The 23,176-nt window shown below is 34.5% G+C and overlaps 1 protein-coding gene and 1 long non-coding RNA gene across 10 annotated transcripts in view; one reads left to right on the top strand and one right to left on the bottom strand.

Annotated features, from left to right (window-relative positions):
- The window catches only part of LOC147027157 (ubiquitin carboxyl-terminal hydrolase 14-like), a 165,896-nt gene that overhangs the window by 102,584 nt on the left and 40,136 nt on the right, over positions 1–23,176 (top strand). For 5 of the 9 annotated variants that reach the window (XM_085883340.1, XM_085883344.1, XM_085883343.1 and 2 more), the window contains 3 exons: positions 42–128; positions 3,242–3,292; positions 3,591–3,734. In XM_085883340.1, coding sequence (XP_085739466.1) covers positions 42–128; positions 3,242–3,292; positions 3,591–3,734 — 282 coding nt within the window. Of the gene's footprint in view, positions 1–41; positions 129–3,241; positions 3,297–3,590; positions 3,735–23,176 lie in introns of all 9 variants that reach the window. The other 4 variants (XM_085883345.1, XM_085883341.1, XR_015058710.1 and 1 more) reach the window with 3 other exon arrangements.
- Positions 22,357–23,176, bottom strand: part of LOC147027159 (uncharacterized) — a 2,106-nt gene continuing 1,286 nt past the window's right edge. Inside the window, exons 1-3 of the long non-coding RNA XR_015057961.1 lie at positions 23,142–23,176; positions 22,814–22,871; positions 22,357–22,524 (exon numbers count right to left, since the gene is read on the bottom strand). The exon at positions 23,142–23,176 is cut by the window's right edge and continues 1,286 nt beyond it. This is a non-coding gene — a long non-coding RNA (uncharacterized LOC147027159). The remainder of the gene's footprint in view (positions 22,525–22,813; positions 22,872–23,141) is intronic.

The raw sequence follows: 23,176 nt of genomic DNA, 5'->3' as shown, positions 1-23,176 counted from the left end.
ACATTTGACTGCTTGTTTACTCAAAACTTTTCCCCCTCCAGTGCACCATCTGTCGTCTTCCAGCTTACCTCTCTGTGCAGCTGCTGGAGGCAGAAGAAGAAACCACGACAGAGATTCCAAACCAAAGGGTACAGAGAAAATCGTTTTTGCTTTTTTCTCTTTCTTGTTCTGATTCAGAAGAGTCAGAAAAGTGTGTGCCTGTTCAACAATCACCTGAAGTGATTAGAAAACAAATCCAGAGTACAAATATGCAACATTTCTGAAGATGAATACTAAATAGTGCTGTTATGCAATTGCTAAATAACAAGAAAGAAAACAAGCTTGAATGAGCTAAGATCCTTGTCCTCTTTATGATAACGTCATAAAAACGAATGTGACGTCATTGTGATGTATCAGGTTTGCGATAAATTATCTGTGCTAATGCCCGACTTGATTCCCGCAAACAAAATTCAGAAAGCTTGCTTAGTTTGGGAGATAATTTTTTAGGCGATTTCCATTAACGGAGATAATATTTTGACGTCATAACTTTTTTCTAGGAGGAATTTTCAAAATCGGAGATGGTTACTGTCTGCGCAGGGTATTTTTACATGTATACGCCAAGTTTCAGGAAGTTTCGCTGAAAACAGTAGGTTGTGAAACAAAAAAGTCCACTAGAACAACAATGTGAGTAAGACTTAGAGATCCTCCAAGAGGATCTAAAAAAAATTTTAAAAATACAAAATATACAAGAAAATGCAGCACTGGGAAGTAAGATAAACGAGCAAAAGGAGCCATCGCTTCCCTGATGGATTTAATCAAAAGAAACAATGTTACACTTCACAAACATTATGTTCTATTCGCTATAATTTGCCTGAGGTCATCTTCCATCTCCTTGGAAGTCAGCTAACATCATCTTCATCAACCATTCTTGTTGGTTATGTATGGTGTGAGCAAAAATCACTTCTGCTTTGCTGCAAAGCTCGGTGTTGGATACTTTGGTTTGAACCTCCGCATAAAATGAGTGAAATGAAACGTTTTGAAAAGTTTGAATTGTTCTCACTCAGATTTAAACATCACCGTAATGCATATTATCAAGTTGTTTAAACTTTCTTTATATAAGGTGAGCAGAGGCAAAAATTAGGGGCTCTTGATACGATGATTCGGCCGTGAAAGAAGAACTTACAAACACACAAACAAATGCACAAACACTTGAAAATACTAATACACCAATAATTGTCAGTGTGTCAGTGTTTCTCCTTCATAATTCCAAAACCGTGAAACCTATCAGCCTGAAACTTTGCATACATACTAAGAGAATTCAAAGGAAGGGCACGAGTGAAAATTGGGTGTTTGGGTTAATTAAAACACCCCTTTTGAAGATAATTAATTGCATTATTTAATTATATCCTTCATCAGGCGATCCTCGGCCACCTTGCTTTATGGGATCTTAAGGCGTATCCTGGGTGACCTTGTTGGGGTCTGAAGCCGCCATGTGTTTTTTTGACCTGCTCAACCATGCCTTGACTTGGAGAAGGCCACAACGATTTCTTATCAATAAAGTTGTTTTTTTCACTTTCCTCACTCATATCATTGAATGCCTGATCATGATAGCTACTAATCGCTGGGTACATTGCAATGCTTATAAACGCCCAGAGATGCCAGTGTTCGTGGCTTTATCTCATTTCCGCACATGCCATAACCTCGAGAATCTCAACTAAGTGAAATTGCAAAATTTAAGTTCCAGATTTCAACATAGCAGCAGTTCTGACTGCTAAAAAGTGTTCATTTGTCCGATTCGGACATATTTGACATTTCGGCATCTTCAGGAGGTGTGTGTTTAATATGGCGGATGGGTGATGCTCATCGCCTGCCAAGCCTGCCATTCCTTATCAACCATTTCATTGTAGTGCTTGCTTGAGTGCTTCAGCCACTTGGCGAGCGCTCTCCAAGCCGATTGGTTGTTTGTTTCAGTAAAAGTACCTTAGCTTTCAATCTAACACATCAATTGGATTATGTTTCCGTCTTTGTTGGGCCCCGTGCGGTGAGTGCCTCGGTAGGTATCTCATCTGCTGAAAATGTGAAGTTTTATCTTTACAGGACATAGTTTTGTTTTACCATTTTGTCTCATATGCTTTTATAGAATGACAACTAGAAAAACTAGAATGACAATCTTCGATGTCACGATGTCGCCGGTATGCCTCCAGCCACATTATTACATCATTATACATACTTGTACCAAGTTTGATTTAAATCCCTCAACCCAGATTTATAACATTAAATAATTCTGTCTGCCGGACCATGCATCTGATGAGGTTGAAATTTAAAACATATTTCCACATGTCTACTAGATCATAACTGTGACATTTCACATCAATTGATGAAGTGGTTCAAGAAAAAGATTTTTTTGAAGAATTTCGTTCACACCTATATGGCTGCCAGACAATGTGACCTATTCATTCGTTGTGAACACCCTGGTATCCCCAAGGTCAGGTCAGGTCAGGTATAGGAGCATGTTGTTTTCTTTCTCTCTCTCCACCTCTCTGCCTCCTCTCTCACCCCCCCTCTCTGCCTCCTCTCTCTCACCCCCCCTCCCTGCCTCCTCTCTCTCTATCCCCTCCCTGCCTCCTCTCCCTGCCACCTCTCTCTGTCTCCCTGCCTCCTCTTTCTCTCCCTCTCCCTTTCTCTCACCTCCCTCCCTCTTCTTTCTCTCACCTCCCTCCCTCCCTCTCCGTTCTCTCACCTCCCTCCCTCTCCTTTCTCTCACCTCCCTCTCTCTCCTTTCTCTCACCTCCCTCCCTCTCCTTTCTCTCACCTCCCTCCCTCTCCTTTCTCTCTCTCCTCTCTCCTCCCTTCCTCTCTCTGCTCCTCCTCTCTCCCCTTCTTCTACCTCTCCTTCTCTTCCCCCAAGAGAGAATTGGGTCTTCCCCCCCATCCTGAATTGGGGTCTCACCACATTGATCCATACCTCACAAATTATGATATTCACCTCCAAAGGTTGCATCGTTTTCAACCCATTGTTACAGAGTAACCTCACCCTTTTTCTCTAACCAAGGCTTACAGCATCAGTAAAGGCAACAATTTTATGTCCATTGCGTGTTGTGTTAAAGGCCTATCTGGAGTTGTGCCCGAGGGTGGAAAGATGGGGAGAGGATGGGAACGTTTGTGTATTTGCGAACTATCATGTGTTATTAAAATGTTTGAATGTTTATTTGCATGTGTATCCACTTTCTTTCCCACTGTTGGGATAATTCACAAACAAAAGAGTCGAAGCAGAGGAAAACTGTGGGGGCAGCTCAACACAGAAAGTAATAATGTGGGTAAGACTTCAGAACTGCATCCATTAAAGATGTACATACATACATACATACATGAAATGTGTTTCTCAACATTTATCGACAACGTAATTTAAATTTTGCAACATTTTTAACTGGTTGAAAGAATTTTTTTTCAGGAATAATCACCATTCTTCTCCCTTTTCGATGTTAGGCTACAGATTAACTGATCAACCTATAGATGGATGTCTGCATCATGAAAAAAAGATATCATTAGTAAACCATTTCTTTGAGATAAATTATTTTTTTGATGATGCAGTACTTCATGAATCTCCACAGGACAAGAGGGTGCCACAAGGGTTGGACATGTTGGAGATGTGCACAGAGGAACTGCAGACAAGACTGGCACTATCCAGGAAGACAGGCCATAAGCAGCAGGATTCACATGGATGTATGCAACAAGCAAGTTTGGCGATTGCAAAGGTAATCTTCTGTAAAAGAGACAGCAAACCTCTGAAATGAATGTGTACAAACCGTCAAAGATGCATATGTACAGTGCTTTCAGAAAGTATTTAGACCCCTTGACTTTCAGATTTTGTTTTGTTACAGCCTGAATTTGAAATGGATTAGATTGAATTTTTTTTGTCACCGATCGACACAAAATACCCCAGAATAACAAATAGGATTTATTTTGTTTTTAGAAATTTTTGCAAATTCATTGAAAATGAAAAGCTGAAATTTGAGTCAATAAGGCAATTTGAGAGGGAGAGGAGATGGGATCAGGCATGGTCATGGGGGAGGAGGGAGAAGGGACGGGTGGGTAGAAGTGGAGGTTGAGACTGGGAGAGAGAAAATATTCTATGGTCTGATGAGACAAAAATTAAACTCTTTGGCCTAAATGCAAAGCACTACGTCTGGCATAAAGCTCAGCTTATCACCCATCTCACACCATCCCAACCGTGATGCATGGTGGTGGCAGCTTCATGCTATGAGGATGCTTTTCAGCGGCAGGGACGAGGAGACTTTTAAGGACAGAAGGAACAATGAATGGAGCCAAATACAGGAAAATCCTTGAAGAAAACCTCCTGCAGAGTGCAAAAGACCTTAGACTGTGGTGACGATTTTCGTTCAAACAGTACAATGACCCCAAGCCACACTGGAATGGCTTCAGACCAAGAACGGGAAAGTGCTTGAGTGGCCCAGCCAAAGCCCAGACTTGAATCCCATTGAGAATCTGTGGAAAGATTTAAAGATTTCTGTTCACCGACGCTCCCCATCCAACTTTACAGAGCTTGAGCAAATTTGCAAGGAAGAATGGGAGAAAATCCCAAAATCCAGATGTGCAAAGCTGATACAGATATACCCAACAAGACTCGAAGCTGTAATCGCCGCCAAAGGCACTTCTGCAAGATATTAACTCAGGGTTGAATACTTATCGACGCAAGATTTATTTCTGAAAACATTTAATCATTGTCATGATGGGGTATTTTGTCGAGGTTGGTGACAAAAATTTAAATTAAATACATTTTAAATTCAGGCTGAAACACAACTACATGTGAATACTTTCTGAATGTAGTGTGTGTGATGTATATATATATATATATATATATATATATATATATATATATATATATATATATATATATATATATATATATATATATATATATCTTCTTCTTTCGGCGAGCTCCCTTGAGGGGTCGCCACAGCGGATCAACCGTCGTTTTGTTGTCCGCATAATGATTTGGCATAGGTTTTTATGCCGGATGCCCTTCCTGACGCAACCCTGGCCGCCTCTTACGACACACAGGGAAATGGTACACCTATTCCAGCCGAGGCATACACCGGGCCCAGTATAACTGGTACTCATTTCGCCAACCTCGGAAGGATGGCAGGCTGAGTCAACCCCCTGGTGTTTTCGACTTGGTATATATATAAGTAGGGAAAGAATACTGGTTCTGGCTCACTTTTCCCCATGTAAATGAATGGGGGATTTTCAGCCATGAAATTTTTCTTTTTTTTCCCCTAAAAAAATAAATCCCCTTTTTAGCCCAAGGTATATTTATTTGTCTCCCCTTTTTAACCTGGAGCCTGGTGTTGGCTTAGTGGTTAGGGTGGTGGCTTGGGATCCCAGGGTCCTGAGTTCAAGCCCCGTTGGCTGCTGAATTAACACCAGGGGGTTGACTCAGCCTACCATCCTTCCGAGGTCGGCGAAATGAGTGCCAGTGTACTGGTCCCGGTGTATGCCCCAGTTAGAATAGGTGTACCATATCCCTGTGTGTCGTAAGAGGCGACCAGGGTTGGCGTCAGGAAGGGCATCCGGCCATAAAACATTGCCTCAAGAAAAAGCCAAACCCCTACATAGCAGGGAAAAATGGCTGTAAAAACGGTCATTTTTTTATTTCCCCTTTTAACCTAGGGGCTCTCTATTCAAATAGCCCATACAACAAGATAAAGATTTGTTAAAGGTGATTCTAAAGAAATATCTGAAACGCCTAAGCCCCGGGACACTCTCTATTCAAATAACCCATACAACAAGATAAAGATTTGTTAAAGGTGATTCTAAAGAAATATCTGAAACGTCTAAGCCCCGGGACACTCTTTATCAAATAACCCATACAACAAGATAAAGATTTGTTAAAGGTGATTCTAAAGAAATATCTGAAACGTCTAAGCCTCGGGGCACTCTTTATCAAATAACCAATGCATATTGTTTAGCTCACTCATTGAACCTATAAACATTTGTTCATTCTCAAATTCCTTCAATAGTTTAATTTTCTTTGCACAATAATCCCCATCTAAAATATTGAAAAACAAAACATTTGAATCTTTATATTTTTTAAGATACCCCTTTTGTGCCATTACGAAATGATAAACTTCTCTTAATGATCTCATCTGGCCACCTCCTGAGTTGCATATCATTTTGATATTGTAGTAAATTATTTTTCCATTGTTCAATTGATAACCATCAAATTTTTCAGTCCATTCAAACATATTTATTATTTTCTTTACATCCTCTAACTTATTGGTTTTTAAATTGATTCGCATATTTGTTTTATTTACCTTTGTTTTAGATATTTTTTCAATAAGACTTATTTGATATTTTTCACATTCATTATGTTTTCCATTTATATACCAAGACTGAGATTTTCTCCACTCTTTAGTTTGACTAATACTTGGTTCGGCCATTTATATATTGTGAAAAACGCGGCGGTAGCCCTTAAAAACCCGAACCCATCTTCCCATCATTAAAACTTGTGTCCATATGGAACACAATCTATTCTATTCACTCTATCATACAATACCCATATGGAACACAATCTATTTTATACACTCTATCATACAATATCCATATGGAACACAATCTATTCCATTATCTAGAATAAATCTCTTATCATCAAAGGCCCCTAATGCCTTTTTATTTACTTCTTCACCATATATCTTATGTTTATATCTTCTTATTGTATTCATTTTCCTATATTCTTCTTTCTTATTCATCAAACAATTATAATAATTTCTAAAAGTTATTGATTTCTTTATTACATATTTCTTTATTCCCTTTAACCTTTTATCAATCTGATCACCATACTTATAAGCATATGCCTTTGCTCTCAATCCAATAAACTCACTCATTACTTTTCCACCCAACTCATCCTTAAACTTACCAATAACCTTTTCATTCTTTTTTGAAAATAACTCACTCTTCTTACTAAAATTACTTGTATCATATACTCCAATGTTTTTCTTCATATCGTTATAAACATCATCAGTTTTTATATCTAGAATAAAACTATCAGTGTCCATATACAACAATGAAACATTTTCACCATACTCTTTCTTTAAATCATTATACAAATAATCATACATCAATATCTTTGATAAATCAAGAACTGCTGTTCCAATATAAATTGGTTTATCCATGACAATACTTTCCTTTTTCATATGAATAGCAGAAAAGTTCTCTGAAAAAACCTCTTCTCTCTCAAAACTTGGTTTATTTATCAATCTAGAAGCTTCTTTCCAAGATGTTGCAACTCTAATGTTTTGCCTGTTTCTAACATTCTCCATTGTCTTTCCAAAGACAGCATTATTCATCAATTTATAGAATTCCCCTTCAAATTTTACTTTTGTATTTGTTCTCATATCTGTATTGAATTTAATATACTTTTTCATCCAAGGACTTTGTTTAAATTTTAAAACTCTATGAATTTTAGCTACTCTCACCCCAGCAGATAAATATTGTCTCAAGTTCCTTTGATGCAAAACATATCCCTCTTTATCATAGAATGTTGTTAATAACTTTTCTGTTGATTTGCCTTTAATATTAAAACTTTTGTAATAATCACTGAACCATTCTTTCTTTGGGGTTTCTTTCTCACATGCAAAAGGAAGGTCTTTATGCTTATTATGAAGATCACTCGGGTACTTCAAATCAACTTCAAAATAATAGCCTTCTTCTTTGTCATTCAATTTCTCTTGAGAAGAAATAACAATATTCATCAAAGCCTTTTCATAATCCTTTTCTTCCACCCACTCTAATTTACCATAAGGCAGAGATTGAGACATTGCCCATCCATACAAATTATTAGCATCAAAGTACATCAAATAATTACTATCTTTTTCACTCTCATAATTTGAAAGATATTTATTATTTGCTTTAGCATATCTTTTTGAACATACTTGTGATATTCCACCTCTCTTAGACTTCTCAATCATCAAAAGCATATCTACATCACTGACTAAATCTATATCTTGTTTTGTCATTTTCAACATTGCACTCCAAGCTAAACCAGGAGCTGTGAAATAGTGGGCAGGATCTAATCCATAACAATTTTTATTATGGCAGAGTGATCTAAAAGCTTCAAACACATCAGCTAACAATAAAACATCTGTTTTTAGATACAAATCATGATATTCTCCAAGGTTCTTTATCTTAAATATTTTCCAAATTTCTTGTGCGTGTTTATATTCCTTATCACTTATCTCTTCTTCATAAAGGTTATTATAGAAACTTTCTTTTGAAGGAAGTTGTGTTTCTTTAAATCTCATAAATGAATCCATATAACCATAAGGATAAATTCCCTTACTTGTAAGAATTTTCTCTTTACTTTGAATTTCATTCCTTGTTTCAATTTCCTCTCTAGTTAGAATTCCCTCTTTAATCAGAATTTCATCTATAATCAGAATTTCCTCTTTAGTTAGAATTTCATTCTTTGTTCGAATTTTCTGTATAATTAGAATTTCATCTTCAGTAAGAATTTCTTCATTCATTTCCTCATTAATTAGAATTTCCTCTTTACTTTGAATTCTCTCTTTAATCTGAATTTCCTCTTTAGTTAGAATTTCCTCTTTTGGAAAGAATGAATTAAGATTTGGAAAAGAGCCCGTGGAGCTTAGATTTGATGCGAGGTTGGCTAGTGGTGTTCCCATAAACTTGTAAGAATCAAGAAACCGAATACGAGTTATAGGTTTTGTGAATATCATTTTTGTAAATGAAATATACTTTTAACTTGTGTTTGTTATGGCAGAAACATTCCCTGGTGTTTTTGAAAGTTCATTTATAAATAGATGTGTATCATAGTTGGCGCTGTTGTGAAGAAAGACTGGAATAAAAGAAGGTAATTTATAATTAAGATTACAACAGGAATGAGCGGGGCCTCTATATTTACCAGTAAGATGGCAATGATGCCTAACTTTAGACTCCTCAATTTCCTCCTCACAAATATGACAGATATTGTTCTTTGATGATCTAAAAGTGATCTAAAAGCTTCAAACACATCAGCTAACAATAAAACATCTGTTTTTAGATACAAATCATGATATTCTCCAAGGTTCTTTATCTTAAATATTTTCCAAATTTCTTGTGCGTGTTTATATTCCTTATCACTTATCTCTTCTTCATAAAGGTTATTATAGAAACTTTCTTTTGAAGGAAGTTGTGTTTCTTTAAATCTCATAAATGAATCCATATAACCATAAGGATAAATTCCCTTACTTGTAAGAATTTTCTCTTTACTTTGAATTTCATTCCTTGTTTCAATTTCCTCTCTAGTTAGAATTCCCTCTTTAATCAGAATTTCATCTATAATCAGAATTTCCTCTTTAGTTAGAATTTCATTCTTTGTTCGAATTTTCTGTATAATTAGAATTTCATCTTCAGTAAGAATTTCTTCATTCATTTCCTCATTAATTAGAATTTCCTCTTTACTTTGAATTCTCTCTTTAATCTGAATTTCCTCTTTAGTTAGAATTTCCTCTTTTGGAAAGAATGAATTAAGATTTGGAAAAGAGCCCGTGGAGCTTAGATTTGATGCGAGGTTGGCTAGTGGTGTTCCCAAAACTTGTAAGAATCAAGAAACCGAATACGAGTTATAGGTTTTGTGAATATCATTTTTGTAAATGAAATATACTTTTAACTTGTGTTTGTTATGGCAGAAACATTCCCTGGTGTTTTTGAAAGTTCATTTATAAATAGATGTGTATCATAGTTGGCGCTGTTGTGAAGAAAGACTGGAATAAAAGAAGGTAATTTATAATTAAGATTACAACAGGAATGAGCGGGGCCTCTATATTTACCAGTAAGATGGCAATGATGCCTAACTTTAGACTCCTCAATTTCCTCCTCACAAATATGACAGATATTGTTCTTTGATGATCTAAAAGTGATCTAAAAGCTTCAAACACATCAGCTAACAATAAAACATCTGTTTTTAGATACAAATCATGATATTCTCCAAGGTTCTTTATCTTAAATATTTTCCAAATTTCTTGTGCGTGTTTATATTCCTTATCACTTATCTCTTCTTCATAAAGGTTATTATAGAAACTTTCTTTTGAAGGAAGTTGTGTTTCTTTAAATCTCATAAATGAATCCATATAACCATAAGGATAAATTCCCTTACTTGTAAGAATTTTCTCTTTACTTTGAATTTCATTCCTTGTTTCAATTTCCTCTCTAGTTAGAATTCCCTCTTTAATCAGAATTTCATCTATAATCAGAATTTCCTCTTTAGTTAGAATTTCATTCTTTGTTCGAATTTTCTGTATAATTAGAATTTCATCTTCAGTAAGAATTTCTTCATTCATTTCCTCATTAATTAGAATTTCCTCTTTACTTTGAATTCTCTCTTTAATCTGAATTTCCTCTTTAGTTAGAATTTCCTCTTTTGGAAAGAATGAATTAAGATTTGGAAAAGAGCCCGTGGAGCTTAGATTTGATGCGAGGTTGGCTAGTGGTGTTCCCATAAACTTGTAAGAATCAAGAAACCGAATACGAGTTATAGGTTTTGTGAATATCATTTTTGTAAATGAAATATACTTTTAACTTGTGTTTGTTATGGCAGAAACATTCCCTGGTGTTTTTGAAAGTTCATTTATAAATAGATGTGTATCATAGTTGGCGCTGTTGTGAAGAAAGACTGGAATAAAAGAAGGTAATTTATAATTAAGATTACAACAGGAATGAGCGGGGCCTCTATATTTACCAGTAAGATGGCAATGATCCCTAACTTTAGACTCCTCAATTTCCTCCTCACAAATATGACAGATATTGTTCTTTCTAAATTCTAATTTTTCTTCTATGGTTAATTTCATCGGTTCATTTGTTTCTTTCATTAAATTAGTTAGTCTTATACAATCCTTTTCTAATCGTTTTACAAACTCTTGTGAAGCATTTTTTCCACTATACTGTTCAAGTTTATTATACTTTTCTCCAACAGATGATTTGATATAATAACAGAAACCACAAGGAATATGTTTTTGATATTTATTTGTATATGGTTCTTTTGGATTAGGAGAAGCAGTATTTATCTTTTTAAGGATACATTCAAAATCAGCGTATATCACAAATGGGTGCATGATAGATTTATTATAATCTTCAAAAGAAATCTTTTCACCAGGTTTAGGCATTGTAATTACAGCTGATTTATGATTACTACAATATTTTGAATGTTGTTCTAATCGTTCTTTTGTATGAAATGAATTAAGACATCGCTTACAAGGATATATTTTGTTTGCTGTTCTGAATACCTGAGAAGAGATTAATCTTGATAAATTATTGATGTATGTGTAATGTGAATTATTTCCAACACTAAAATATAAAAGATCAATGTGTGTTTCTTCATTTTTATAGTTGTTTGAAATTTTTAATATTTGAACTTTGTTTGTATCCGTTAATCCATATACATTAATAGAAAGATTATTCTTTTTCTCAAATTTAGGAATATCTGTTAGTGGCATTGGGAAATTAAAATCTTTAATGTCCAAGGTATTCTCATATTTCATATATTGTTTTACTCTTTCTGAATTACATTTTGGTGGATGTAAGTGAGCAAGAACAGACCAGAGAAAACATTTATTATCATTATTCTTAATATTAACAACTGCCTTCTTTCGTTTTATTTCTTTTGGTAATTCAATATAAGAAGAAGCTTTAAGAGGGTTTGATTTTAGAATGTGTATATCTAAAAAGATGATTTTTTTAATATTGAATCCACTTCCTACCACTGTATTATCAACATCCTTCTCTTGTCTTGATAGTTCTTCATAAACCCCACTATTCAAAAAATCTTGAAATGATGTTATAAAATGAAGATCTGTCCTCATATAAGGAGTTTGTTCTACATCTTGTCTTTTCATATTCATTTTCACTCCCATATAAAACTTTAAAGTTTTCATTTCTTTTAATGTTTTTTTAATAAATTTTTCAACATCAGGTTTCACTATTTCAATTGATTCAACTATTGTTGAATTTCTTGTTGAATCAACAAGAAAACTAGGTGTTTTCTATAATGTTTATATTCGTGATTACAAACATCGCAGTATGTTGTATTCACCATATTTATATAATAAAACTTTGCTTAAACTAAAATTTTCTTGATGAAAATTTCGTTTATTTTACAGGTGAATCTGTGCTTAAACTAAAATTTTCTTGATGAAAATTTCGTTTATTTTACAGGTGAATCTGTGCTTAAACTAAAATTTTCTTGGTGAAAATTTCGTTTATTTTACAGGTGAATCTGTGCTTAAACTAAAATTTTCTTGATGAAAATTTCGTTTATTTTACAGGTGAATCTGTGCTTAAACTAAAATTTTCTTGATGAAAATTTCGTTTATTTTACAGGTGAATCTGTGCTTAAAACCATTTTATCCTCCAACTTTTTCACTTAATAAATACAATGTTTCAAGACACAAAAGACAAGTTTCAATCAATCTCTTCATTTGTTAAAGATGCTGAGAAATATGTCAAGGATGTAAAATTGAACAAAGATAAATATAACAACTATTGGATAAAAACAATTATGGTGGATATGATGAGTTCTTCAATTTACTTCAGTGGAAGGGCTTTTAGTATACCTGGAAGAACATCAATTAAGGTATCTCTAACAAAAGTTTCTCCTCTCCTTCTGGCAATATATTCAAAACTAGAAAAAGCAATGAAACAAGAAAAGGTATCAAAAAATAAAAACCTTATGGATGAAGCTTTAGAAAGAAAAGATAAGACCATCTGTAATATGCAAGGAGAAATTTGTATTTTTTTCAACAACCCTAAAGATATAAATCCTGATGAAATAAAGGATGTTAATATATCAGGTGAAATGACATTTCGTTCAATTGTAGTTAAGGATCATTTTAAAATTACCTTTAATATAAAAAATGTAGCAGTTGAATCTGTTAATGAAAAAATGTATATCGATATCGATGGTAATGTTTTTTCTACTAATTAAATGAGCCAATATTCAACTGAAGATTTTGAAGATTATGAGAGTGATTATGATACCGAGAGTTTGCATTAAAACGATAGTTATGACACCGAGAGTTTGTGTTCAAATGATAGTTATGAAAGTATAGATGATTCTGAAAGTATCGAAGATGATATCGAAGATGAATTTCAGTTTAAGTAAAGTTTTACTTTATAAATATGAATAGTTTACTCGATTTTGAGCCTCTTGAATTCCATGATTCTCCATATGACAAATTTGAGAATTGTCCTGCGTCTGAAAGACGGGGATTAAACACAGAGTCAAAAGCCTATAAACAATGTATATTCTGTGATTATCTTCTAATTAATGATAATCAAAAATATAAAAAGGAAAATAATTCTTTTAGATTTACACCAAAAATGAATTACTTTACAAGATTGATTAGAGAAATGAATGTAAAGTACGAGGGTGAGAACACACCTTTCCTTACAAGGGAAGAAACTGAACGTATTAGAGAAATGTTCAAAGGATTGTTGTTATATATTATTCATGGATGTGATTTTCAGGGAAATATCAACACAAGATATTGCATAAATAAAATAATGGATTATCTTGAAATTAAACCTGAACTTAGGATAAAATATAGAATTTCGAAAAAAGCCAATAATAAATTAAATAACCTGTTTTCCAAATATATAAATGAATGATTTTTTACCCATTTGGGAAAATAAGATAAAATTTGACAACCATAAAAATCTCCCAAATTCATTAAGATGCCTCATAGTTGGTTCAAGTGGATGTGGAAAAACCTGCTTACTTTTAAAGATGCTCCTCACTCCCAACTTTTTAGATTATGATAATTTAATAATTTTCACAAAGTCGAGTTTTCAACCAGAGTATCAACTACTCTCACAAGGTTTTAATGCTGGTCTTCAAAAAGAAGATATAATCGGTTTATTTAAACTTCAAAAAAACCTAAATGATTTTAACATTGAAGATATAATACAACTATTTTGTGATACACAGAGATGTAAAAATAAATCAAAACCGATAACTTGTATTCTGAGTGATAATACGGATGATATACCGTCTCCCCAAGATTTGGATAAATCCAAAAAGAACCTCGTTATCTTTGATGATTGTGTTAATGAGAGAAACCAAATGGTAATGGACAGCTACGACACAAGAGGGAGACATTCTTCTTGTAATTGTATTTATCTTAGTCAATCGTACTTTCAGCTTCCTCGTCGTTCCATCAGAAACAATGCTAATACTTTTATTTTATTCAAGTTAAATTCAATAGATATAAACAATTTTTGGAGAGACAATTGTTCTACATTATGTAGTAAAAAGGAATTTGGGGATTACATGAAACACACGACTGAAAAATATAAATATATTGTTGTGAAACAAGATGAGATATTAAATGATATTTTTCAATAAATAAATGGATGCGAAAGAAAGAGCAAGAAGATTTAGGGAACATCAAGAGTTGGTTTCAAAAGTTGTAAAACAGCAGGAAGACATAAAGAAGAAACGCAGACAGAAACTAACGGGCGAAGAAGCATTTGAAAGAAAACAAGAGAAATTTTTTAAACCACTTTTAAAAACTTCCCAAGGAAAAATGAAAGATGTTTCCACAGTTCCCACAGTAGAATATACTCCTAAAAAACTTCAAATGTTAAAATATTTCAGTCAGATGACGGAGGAAGAATGAGAGCATTTAGGAGAATTAGAATATGATGATGAAGGTTTATTTCAACAACTGGAAGAGATTAATCGACCCCCTGATTATATTGTGAATGCTCTTCAAAACAATGAATATTCAGCGGATTCAAAAACCAAAGCAGGACTCATTCCAACAGAACAATCAGCAATATTTCATCTTGTTCAAGAAAAGGTATTGATATTTAATGATGAATTAAGGTTCTTGGGTTCTGCTCAACCCCCTGTTAAACGAACTCCGAGATTAATGTTTCTTCTCACAAAAGATGGAAGACAAGGTTCAACTGTGAGGGATGAATCAAAGTCTATTGATAAACCATTGGATATGGAAAATAATGATGATAGAGTATATATTGATCTGCTGAACACTCTAAATTATAAGGTTATTCTTTCTGGTAAAAGTAGGAAGAATGAGAAGGAGAAACACATTATTCAGGCTTTAAGTATCCTTGGTTCAGGTGTTAGTTTTCTTCCAAATGACCCATCGCAATTAGTTAATAGACTGTTATTGTTGTTAGGCAGTAAGAAAGCTGGAAATAACAATTGTTTTAATGAAGCATCAGCCATTTTAGACCAGTTGATGAACATGAAAATAATTAATAAATATCAATATAAAGACATTTTATCTCGTATTAAATAAGATGAGAAGCACAATCCTTAGTTTCAATTTCACAACAAGCGACCACACATCTTCATTCCCATACCCACTACAACTTGACACAACAAAAGAATATGAGGCATCTTTATTGTCCATGGAAACTTATAATACCTTATTTAATATAACCGAGAAAAATGACAAGTTTAGTTACAATCCGGGAAGTGGATACAAAACGATAACAGTCTCACCCGGAGCATATGAGATTTCTCAAATATCTTCCGAAATTGCTCGTCTTATGAAAGAACAGGGTGATGAACCAAAAAATATTGTTATAAACATTCAAAAAACATACTTCAAAATCAACGATTAAAGTTAAAAATAACTACAAGGTTGATTTCACAATTGATAATTCATTTAGAGAGTTATTGGGTTTCTCCTCAAAAAAGATTGAAACTAATGGAACGTTTTACAGTGATAATGTCATTCAAATATCCTCAGGAATAAATTCGGTGTTAATTCACTGTGATTTGATTGATGGTGCTTATAATGATGGGAAAAAAACAAATACAATATTTTCATTCAGCGCATACTCAACCCCAATTGGTTATAAATTCAATATGGAACCCAAAAATTTGGTTTATCTACCTGTGTCAGGAAAAACCATACACAGAGTAAATTTTAGGATAACCGACCAAGATAATCGTGTGATTTCTTTTAATGGAGAAGTTATATCCATCAGAATTCACCTACGTGAAGTTTTCCAATAAATAAATACGATGGTTATTGTGAGGAAACACGAGTTGGGAAAATATAAAATAATTACAGGGGATGGGATGTTCCTTTCCCCATACCACAAGGGTGAAGGTATGTATCTTGGTAGAGGATACTATAAACCTAAGAGACAAAGGGGTGTTGGACATCAATTTAGAGGAGATGGGATAATTGATACTCTCATGGGTATTGGTTCAACTATTCTTAAACATAAAGATCTAATTGGTTCAACTGCTTCTGCTGTGGGAAATGTAGCAGGTGCTGTAAAGAGTATAAAAGATGCTCAGAAGGAATCTCATAAATTACAAGCAATAAAAGAAATTAAGAAAGGCAAAACTCAGTTGTCCCCCCAAGAACGACAGAAAATAATTCAAATACTTGGATCAGGGTTTCAAAAGTTTTAACATCTTTTTTTTCCTAAATAAATACAAGTATGGAAGCAATTGATAGTATCTATGATTTGGATGATATTATTATTATCTCAAACTCCACTAAAAAAGAAGATTACTTCAAGGTAAATGCAATAACTGGAACAGACTGGAATACGAATGGTACAAAAAGTTTTGAAATAAATAATCAACAAACCTATTTGAATCTCTCCGAAAGTTTCTTGTTGTGTAAATTTAAATTCACTAAGGCTGGGAATAACACAAACGCTACACTTGTATATGATAGAATGGGAAAGGGGTCTGTCGAAGGTTTTATTCCTGATATGTCAACGGGAACAAACACAGACCCTGGATATACTCAAAGGAAAGGAATGTATAATGATGATACAAAAGCAGAAAATAGTTTTACTGTGGCAGTTCCTCTTAAAGGTATATTTGGATTTTGTGATCATGATAAAGTTCTGTATGGCCTTAAAATTAGATTTCAACTACAAAGGAATGATAATGAAAATCGATTGCTTTTTGGTGTTGGTAGTGCTTTTGGTGATCAGAATAAATTTGTAATTGAGGAAATGAGTTGGTATATCAGTGAATATACTCCTAATCTTAAAACAGAAGAGATGTTGAATCGAAGACTTAACTCAAAGAAACCACTCAGTGTATCATACCTCAAAAGAAGATGTCAACACGTTAAACTCAATCAAACTACTTACACGTGGAATTTGGGTGTTCTGGAAGGAAAGCCACGATATCTGTGGATCATTTTTAAAAAGCCAGATGGTGATACTGCGTCTGATAAGAATAATGCATTGAGTGATAATGCTAAGGTGAAACAACTTCACGTTTCTCTAGATGGAACATTTTACCCACGAGATAGATTGGAAATTAATTGGGAAAAAAATGATTTTGCTGAAGCATACAAGTCTTACCAAAAGGTGTGTGAAAGTAATGGAAATAAAGAACCTATTTTGGATATGACAGCATTTAAAAGTTTGTATACAATCTATGCGTTTGACCTGAGCGCTCAAAAGGAAACTATAAAGTCGAATCGAGTGGATACTTCCCTATACATTGAAAGAGGAGAGAGTGAAGAAGTTGATACATGTTGTTTGCTTTTGGAAGAAACAGAATTGCAGATTAATACAGATAATGGTGTGATGATTAGTCTCACATAATTTTTTGTTAAATAAATGAGTGGCAAAGTACCAACTGGGGTATATGTTAATCAAATCAATCTTCATAAACTATCATCTTGTGTTCAAAATCAAAAGCCTTGTACGATTAACGTTAATATAATTCAGAGAAAAGGAGCAGTAAGAATTGATGTTTTTCTCACAAGAGAACAGGTTAAAATCTTGAATGACACTGGCTCACTTAAAATTAAAATGACAAAACCAATGTTGAAAAAATATTCAATCAGAGAGACGAGTGGAGGATTTCTCCCATTTCTAATTCCTTTATTTGCTGGTTTAAGTGCGGTTGGAGCATTGACGGGTGGTATTTCAACAGCGGTGAAAACTGCCAACGAAAGGAAGGCTCAACTCCAGGCTCAAAAAGAATTGGAAAGACATAACAAAGAGTTGGAGAAACAAATTAGTGGAAGTGGTGTAATTGTAGATTTTGCTGAAAAACTTGAAGGCCTGCCTGATAAAGCGAGATTGTTAGTTGGAGATATGCTTTCTTCTATAGCACAAGCAGGTGTAAAATTCACGAAAAGAGGTAATGGATTATATCTTTCTAATAAATAAATGAGCATTGATGAGTGGTTGAAAGAATTTGGAAAGAATACAACATCAAATTTACAACTTGCCAAATATTGTAAGAAATTAAAAATTCATAATGTGGTTATTTGTATGAGAGATGAATTAACAAATGTGCCGAAACATACAAAGAATATTATTATGAACTTAGAAGATAATAATGGGAACGGTTCTCATTGGGTTTGTATTTTTAATGGTCAAGACAAATATTATTTTGATAGTTTTGGTCTTCCGCCACCTGTTGAGTCATAAAATTCTTACAGAATGGTGTTTATCAAACATTTCAAGTCCAAGAATTAAATTCCAAGTGTTGTGGCCAATTATGCCTATATGTGTTATTTCAACTCAACAAAAATAAAAAATTTTATGATATTATTTTTAATCTAATATAAATCACTTATGTTGGTAAAGATGGTTCTCTCTTTGGTGTATCTCAAGAACTGGATATTGATTTATCAAATTATTACACAAAGGCACAGGCTGAACGACATAAATATAATATAACCAAAAATATTAACATGAAAAATGCTTATAAATTAAAAAATTATCCAACCCCAACTGAAGCGAATGACTTGGTGAGATTAAGTGATTTATCACAATATATATACTTAAATAAAACGGCTGTGTATTCCAAAGATACAGAAGTGTTGATATTATCTCCAGGTCATACAGAATTCACAGTTCGAATTAAAATAAATTTTTATAAAGAAGGCGTATCGTTTGTATGAGAATAGAACAATGGGGGTATGATATGAATGATTTAGGGTATAATTGGTCATTTAAAATTAACCTCGAAGACCTGGAACAATTAAATCAGTCTCGTAAGGAAGAATATTATCCACTTGGTATCGAGAATGAGTTTTGTGGGGCTACGATTAGTAAACAACAAATAAAAGAATTTAATAAGGGTAAATATAATAATGGTTTTGCCCTTGTTTATCTCATGAAAACAGAAAAAACAGGATTATATATAATAAGTAAGGAAATACAAAATGATTTAACTATGGGAAGATGGGGAGGTGTTTCGTGCCATAATATTATTCTAACATATATTTCTAATACATAAATGACAGCAAGAAGGCTTCAAGAAAATTATCATTTCTGTGTTCAAGCATACCTTCAAGAAAAGGGTATTCGGTATTTTAATAAATATGTTCTACAACATAAGAATGAGGTATTTTCAATAAAAGATTGGCATTATGCTGATGTTGATAAACCGACAACTTTAGATTTAATTAGAATGTTAAATAATGAAAAAATTATAAAGTTAAGAAAAGGTAAGGCTCTTTTAGAAATTCAAAAGAAATTTTATTGGTTTCCTGTTGTAAAAAAATTATTTTGGATACAGGAATAACAAGAAATCCTGATGAATATATGTATAATATTCTATGGGGTGTAAGCGATTCAAGGATAGTAAGGGATGAGGAAGGAGTTGAAGAAGAGAGGGAAGAGGAGGAAAAGGAGAAGAGAGAGAAGGAGGAGAGGGAGAAGAAAGAGAAGGAGGAAAGAGAGAAGAGAGAGAGAGGGATGAAAGGGAGAAGAGAGAGAGGGAGGAGAGGGAGGAAAGAGAGTGGATGAATAAATATCAAAATATGGAAACCAGTGAGATTCAAAAAAGAATAGGGGTATTACAGAAAATAACTCAACCCACCGAGGAGGAAAACAAAGAATTGATAAGTCTATTTACAATACTTTCGACAAGACTATTGACATCGAGAAGACATGTATTTTAATTCAAGTTTTTCATTTTTTTTTTCTTAAATAAATGGGGGAGAGAGTGAAGGCATTTCTAAGGATTCTTTATGTTTTAAAAATTAAGATTCAAATGTGCATGTTGGAAACTAAAAAGGTTTTTGCACTCTGCAGGAATTTTTCTCATAAATAAATGAGTTATTGTCTCAAATGTAAAAAGAAAACTAATACTAAAAATATTTCATATATTAAAAGTAAAAATAACAGGGTTATACAAAAAGGTATATGTTCGGTGTGTGGTTCAAAAAAAATCAATTTATCTCCCAACACAAAGTAGGAGGAGATATACAAAAGTTTTTATCAGGAAGTAAATTTACAACTACTGGAATACCAGGGGAATTACATCTTCCAGGGTATTCTTTCTGTGGTCCAGGCACAAACTTGGATAAAAGATTAGATGAGGCAGACAATCCTAAATCCTGGAGTAAGCCTATCAATAGAGTTGATGAAGTGTGCATGAGACACGATATTGATTATGGGAATACCACAACGTTGGAAGAAAAGCATGAAGCCGATAGAGAAATGTTGTATAATTTGTCTCTGATACAAAATCCAACCTTGAGAGAAAAAGTTGATCGGTTCATTGTGAAGAAGATGATCAGTGCTAAATTGAAACTTGGACTTGGAAATTCAAAAAACTTGTAAGCTCTAATGATGTCATTAAGATTGAAGAGCAATTAGCTGATGAATTACATAAACCAATATTCACAAAGTTTCAGAGAAGGAAAGTTTATTCCAAGGAAGTAGATTATATCTGGTCTGCTGATTTGATTGAACTCAATAATGATAAGGGGTACAAGTATGCTTTAACCGTTATTGATTTGAGGAGTAGATACGTGTGGGTTGTCCCTTTAAAAAACAAAACAGGTAATACTCTTATGTTCGCTTTTCAACAGATATTTTATAAAAGTAAGAGAAAACCTAAAAAATTGTGGACTGATGAGGGTAGAGAGTTTTATAACAAGACATTTATGAATTTTCTAAAAAATAACAGTATTACATTATACAGTACCTTTAATGAAGGGAAGGCAGTTGTTGTTGAACGTTTTAATCGTACCTTAAAAGAGAGACTATATAAAAAATTCACACAACTCGGTTCACAACAATGGTCATCTTTTATTCAGGATATTGTGGATAAGTATAATGACATGATTCACACGGCAACAAATATGAAACCATCAGAAACATTTACAAAATTAAAATATGAAAAAGAGATTAATGTCAGAAAACCTAAGTTCAAAGTTGGTGATATCGTAAGAATATATAGGTGGAAATCTCATTTTGAAAAAGGTTATACGAAAAGATGGACCAACGAGCTTTTTAAAATTGTTGATGTAATAGATACGGTTCCTTGGACTTATAAGATATATGATTTGGAAGGGGAAGAGATTTTAGGTTCATTTTATTCACAGGAATTACAAAAGACAAAGATGAATTGAAATTTTTTGACTCCGCCCCTTTTTGACTCCACCCACACAAGCCCCTCCCACACAAGACCCCCCCCGCCCACACAAACCCCACACAAACCCCACCACACACCCCCTCACAAGCTCCAATAAATTGAAATTTTTTGACTCCGCCCCTTTTTGACTCCGCCCACACACGCCCCTCCCACCGAAGCCCCGCCCACACAAACCCCACACAAACCCCACACAAACCCCACACAAGCTCCACACAAGCTCCACACAAGCTCCACACAAAAACTCCACACAAGCTCCACACACACAAACCCCACACAAGCTCCACCCATATTCATCATATTCACATAATTAGTGATTAGTTAATTAGTTCCCCCCACACACAACATGTTTATTTAATTAAAAAATTATCCACCCATCCACACAAGCTCCACTCATCCACACATGCCCCCATCTCTCCACCCATCCATTTATCCACACAAACCTCATCCACATAAGCCTCATCCACATTCACCCCTCCCACACAAGCTCCACTCACATAAACGCCTGCCCATATAAACCCTGCCCACATAAACCCCTCCCACATAAGCCCTGCCTACACAAGCTCCACACATAAACTCCACACACATAAACCCTGTCCACATAAACCCCTCCCACACAAGCTCCACCCACATAAACCCCGCCCACACAAGCCCCACCCACACAAGCCCCACCCACACACACCCCGCCCACACAAGCCCCTCCCACACAAGCCCCTCCCACACACACCCCACCCACACAAGCCCCCACCGAAGCCCCACCCACACAAGCCCCGCCCACACAAGCCCCACCCCCTCATCCCCCCTGTGCGCCCCCACCTTTGACCCACCACCTCCCTCATCCCACCCCCACCCTTCCCCACACACACACATGGGGAGGGGAGGGATGGGATGAGGGGTGATGGGTCATTGGGGGAGCGCACCTACCCCCTCCCCCAACCCCCCCCCCCCCTTTACATCTCTTTTATTCTTTTCTTGTAATTCAGAATCAAGTAATTGTAAACAAAACAAATATAATTTATTAATATTGAAAATATTAAATATTCATTTGCGAGAATGTATAATCTTTCCCAGCAATCTTCTTCAGATGTCTTGTGATTTCGAAACTCAGACACCATATTCTGTTTTGAAACAAAAAGTGGATAATAATTAGGTTTTATAAAGATAATTACATGGTAATATGAGTAAGCCTCGTTGACCACTGAATTAACACACCAGGAGCCTGTCATCCTTTAAAGGTCAATAAAATGAATTCCAGTGTACTGACAAAACCACGTCCAAACTAATGATGCAACCAACATAAGGCGACATTCTAAAGAGAGAGTGATATTAATAATAATTCAGAAATATTTACCTCCAGAAAATCATGTGTTGTACGAGTGATATTAAAAATAATTCAGAAATATTTACCTCCAGAAAATCATGTGTTGTACAAGATTGCTTCAACAGCTGATGTTGTGCGATAGTGCTGAAAAAAAAAATAATAAGTCAAGGGTATAGATGAAGAGACAGACAGGGAAAGCAACACACACACACACACACACACACACACACACACACACACACACACACACACACACACATAGACACACACACACGTGCCTCACCATTGGTTTAATTCATTCGAGATCAGAGACCAGTCATTATAAATCATTGACCTCTTCAATAAGAGCAGAGAGAGGTAGGTAGAAAGACAGACAGAGAGAGAGAGACACACACACACACACACGTGTCTCACCATTGGTTTAATTCCTTCGAGATGAGAGGACGTGA

Source organism: Eptatretus burgeri, chromosome 5, assembly GCF_056783735.1.
Source record: "Eptatretus burgeri isolate ZD-2024b chromosome 5, Ebu_testis_v1, whole genome shotgun sequence".
Lineage (NCBI taxonomy): Eukaryota > Metazoa > Chordata > Myxini > Myxiniformes > Myxinidae > Eptatretus > Eptatretus burgeri.
Note: the sequence above shows the minus strand (reverse complement) of the source record. Positions and strands in the feature narration are given on the sequence as shown.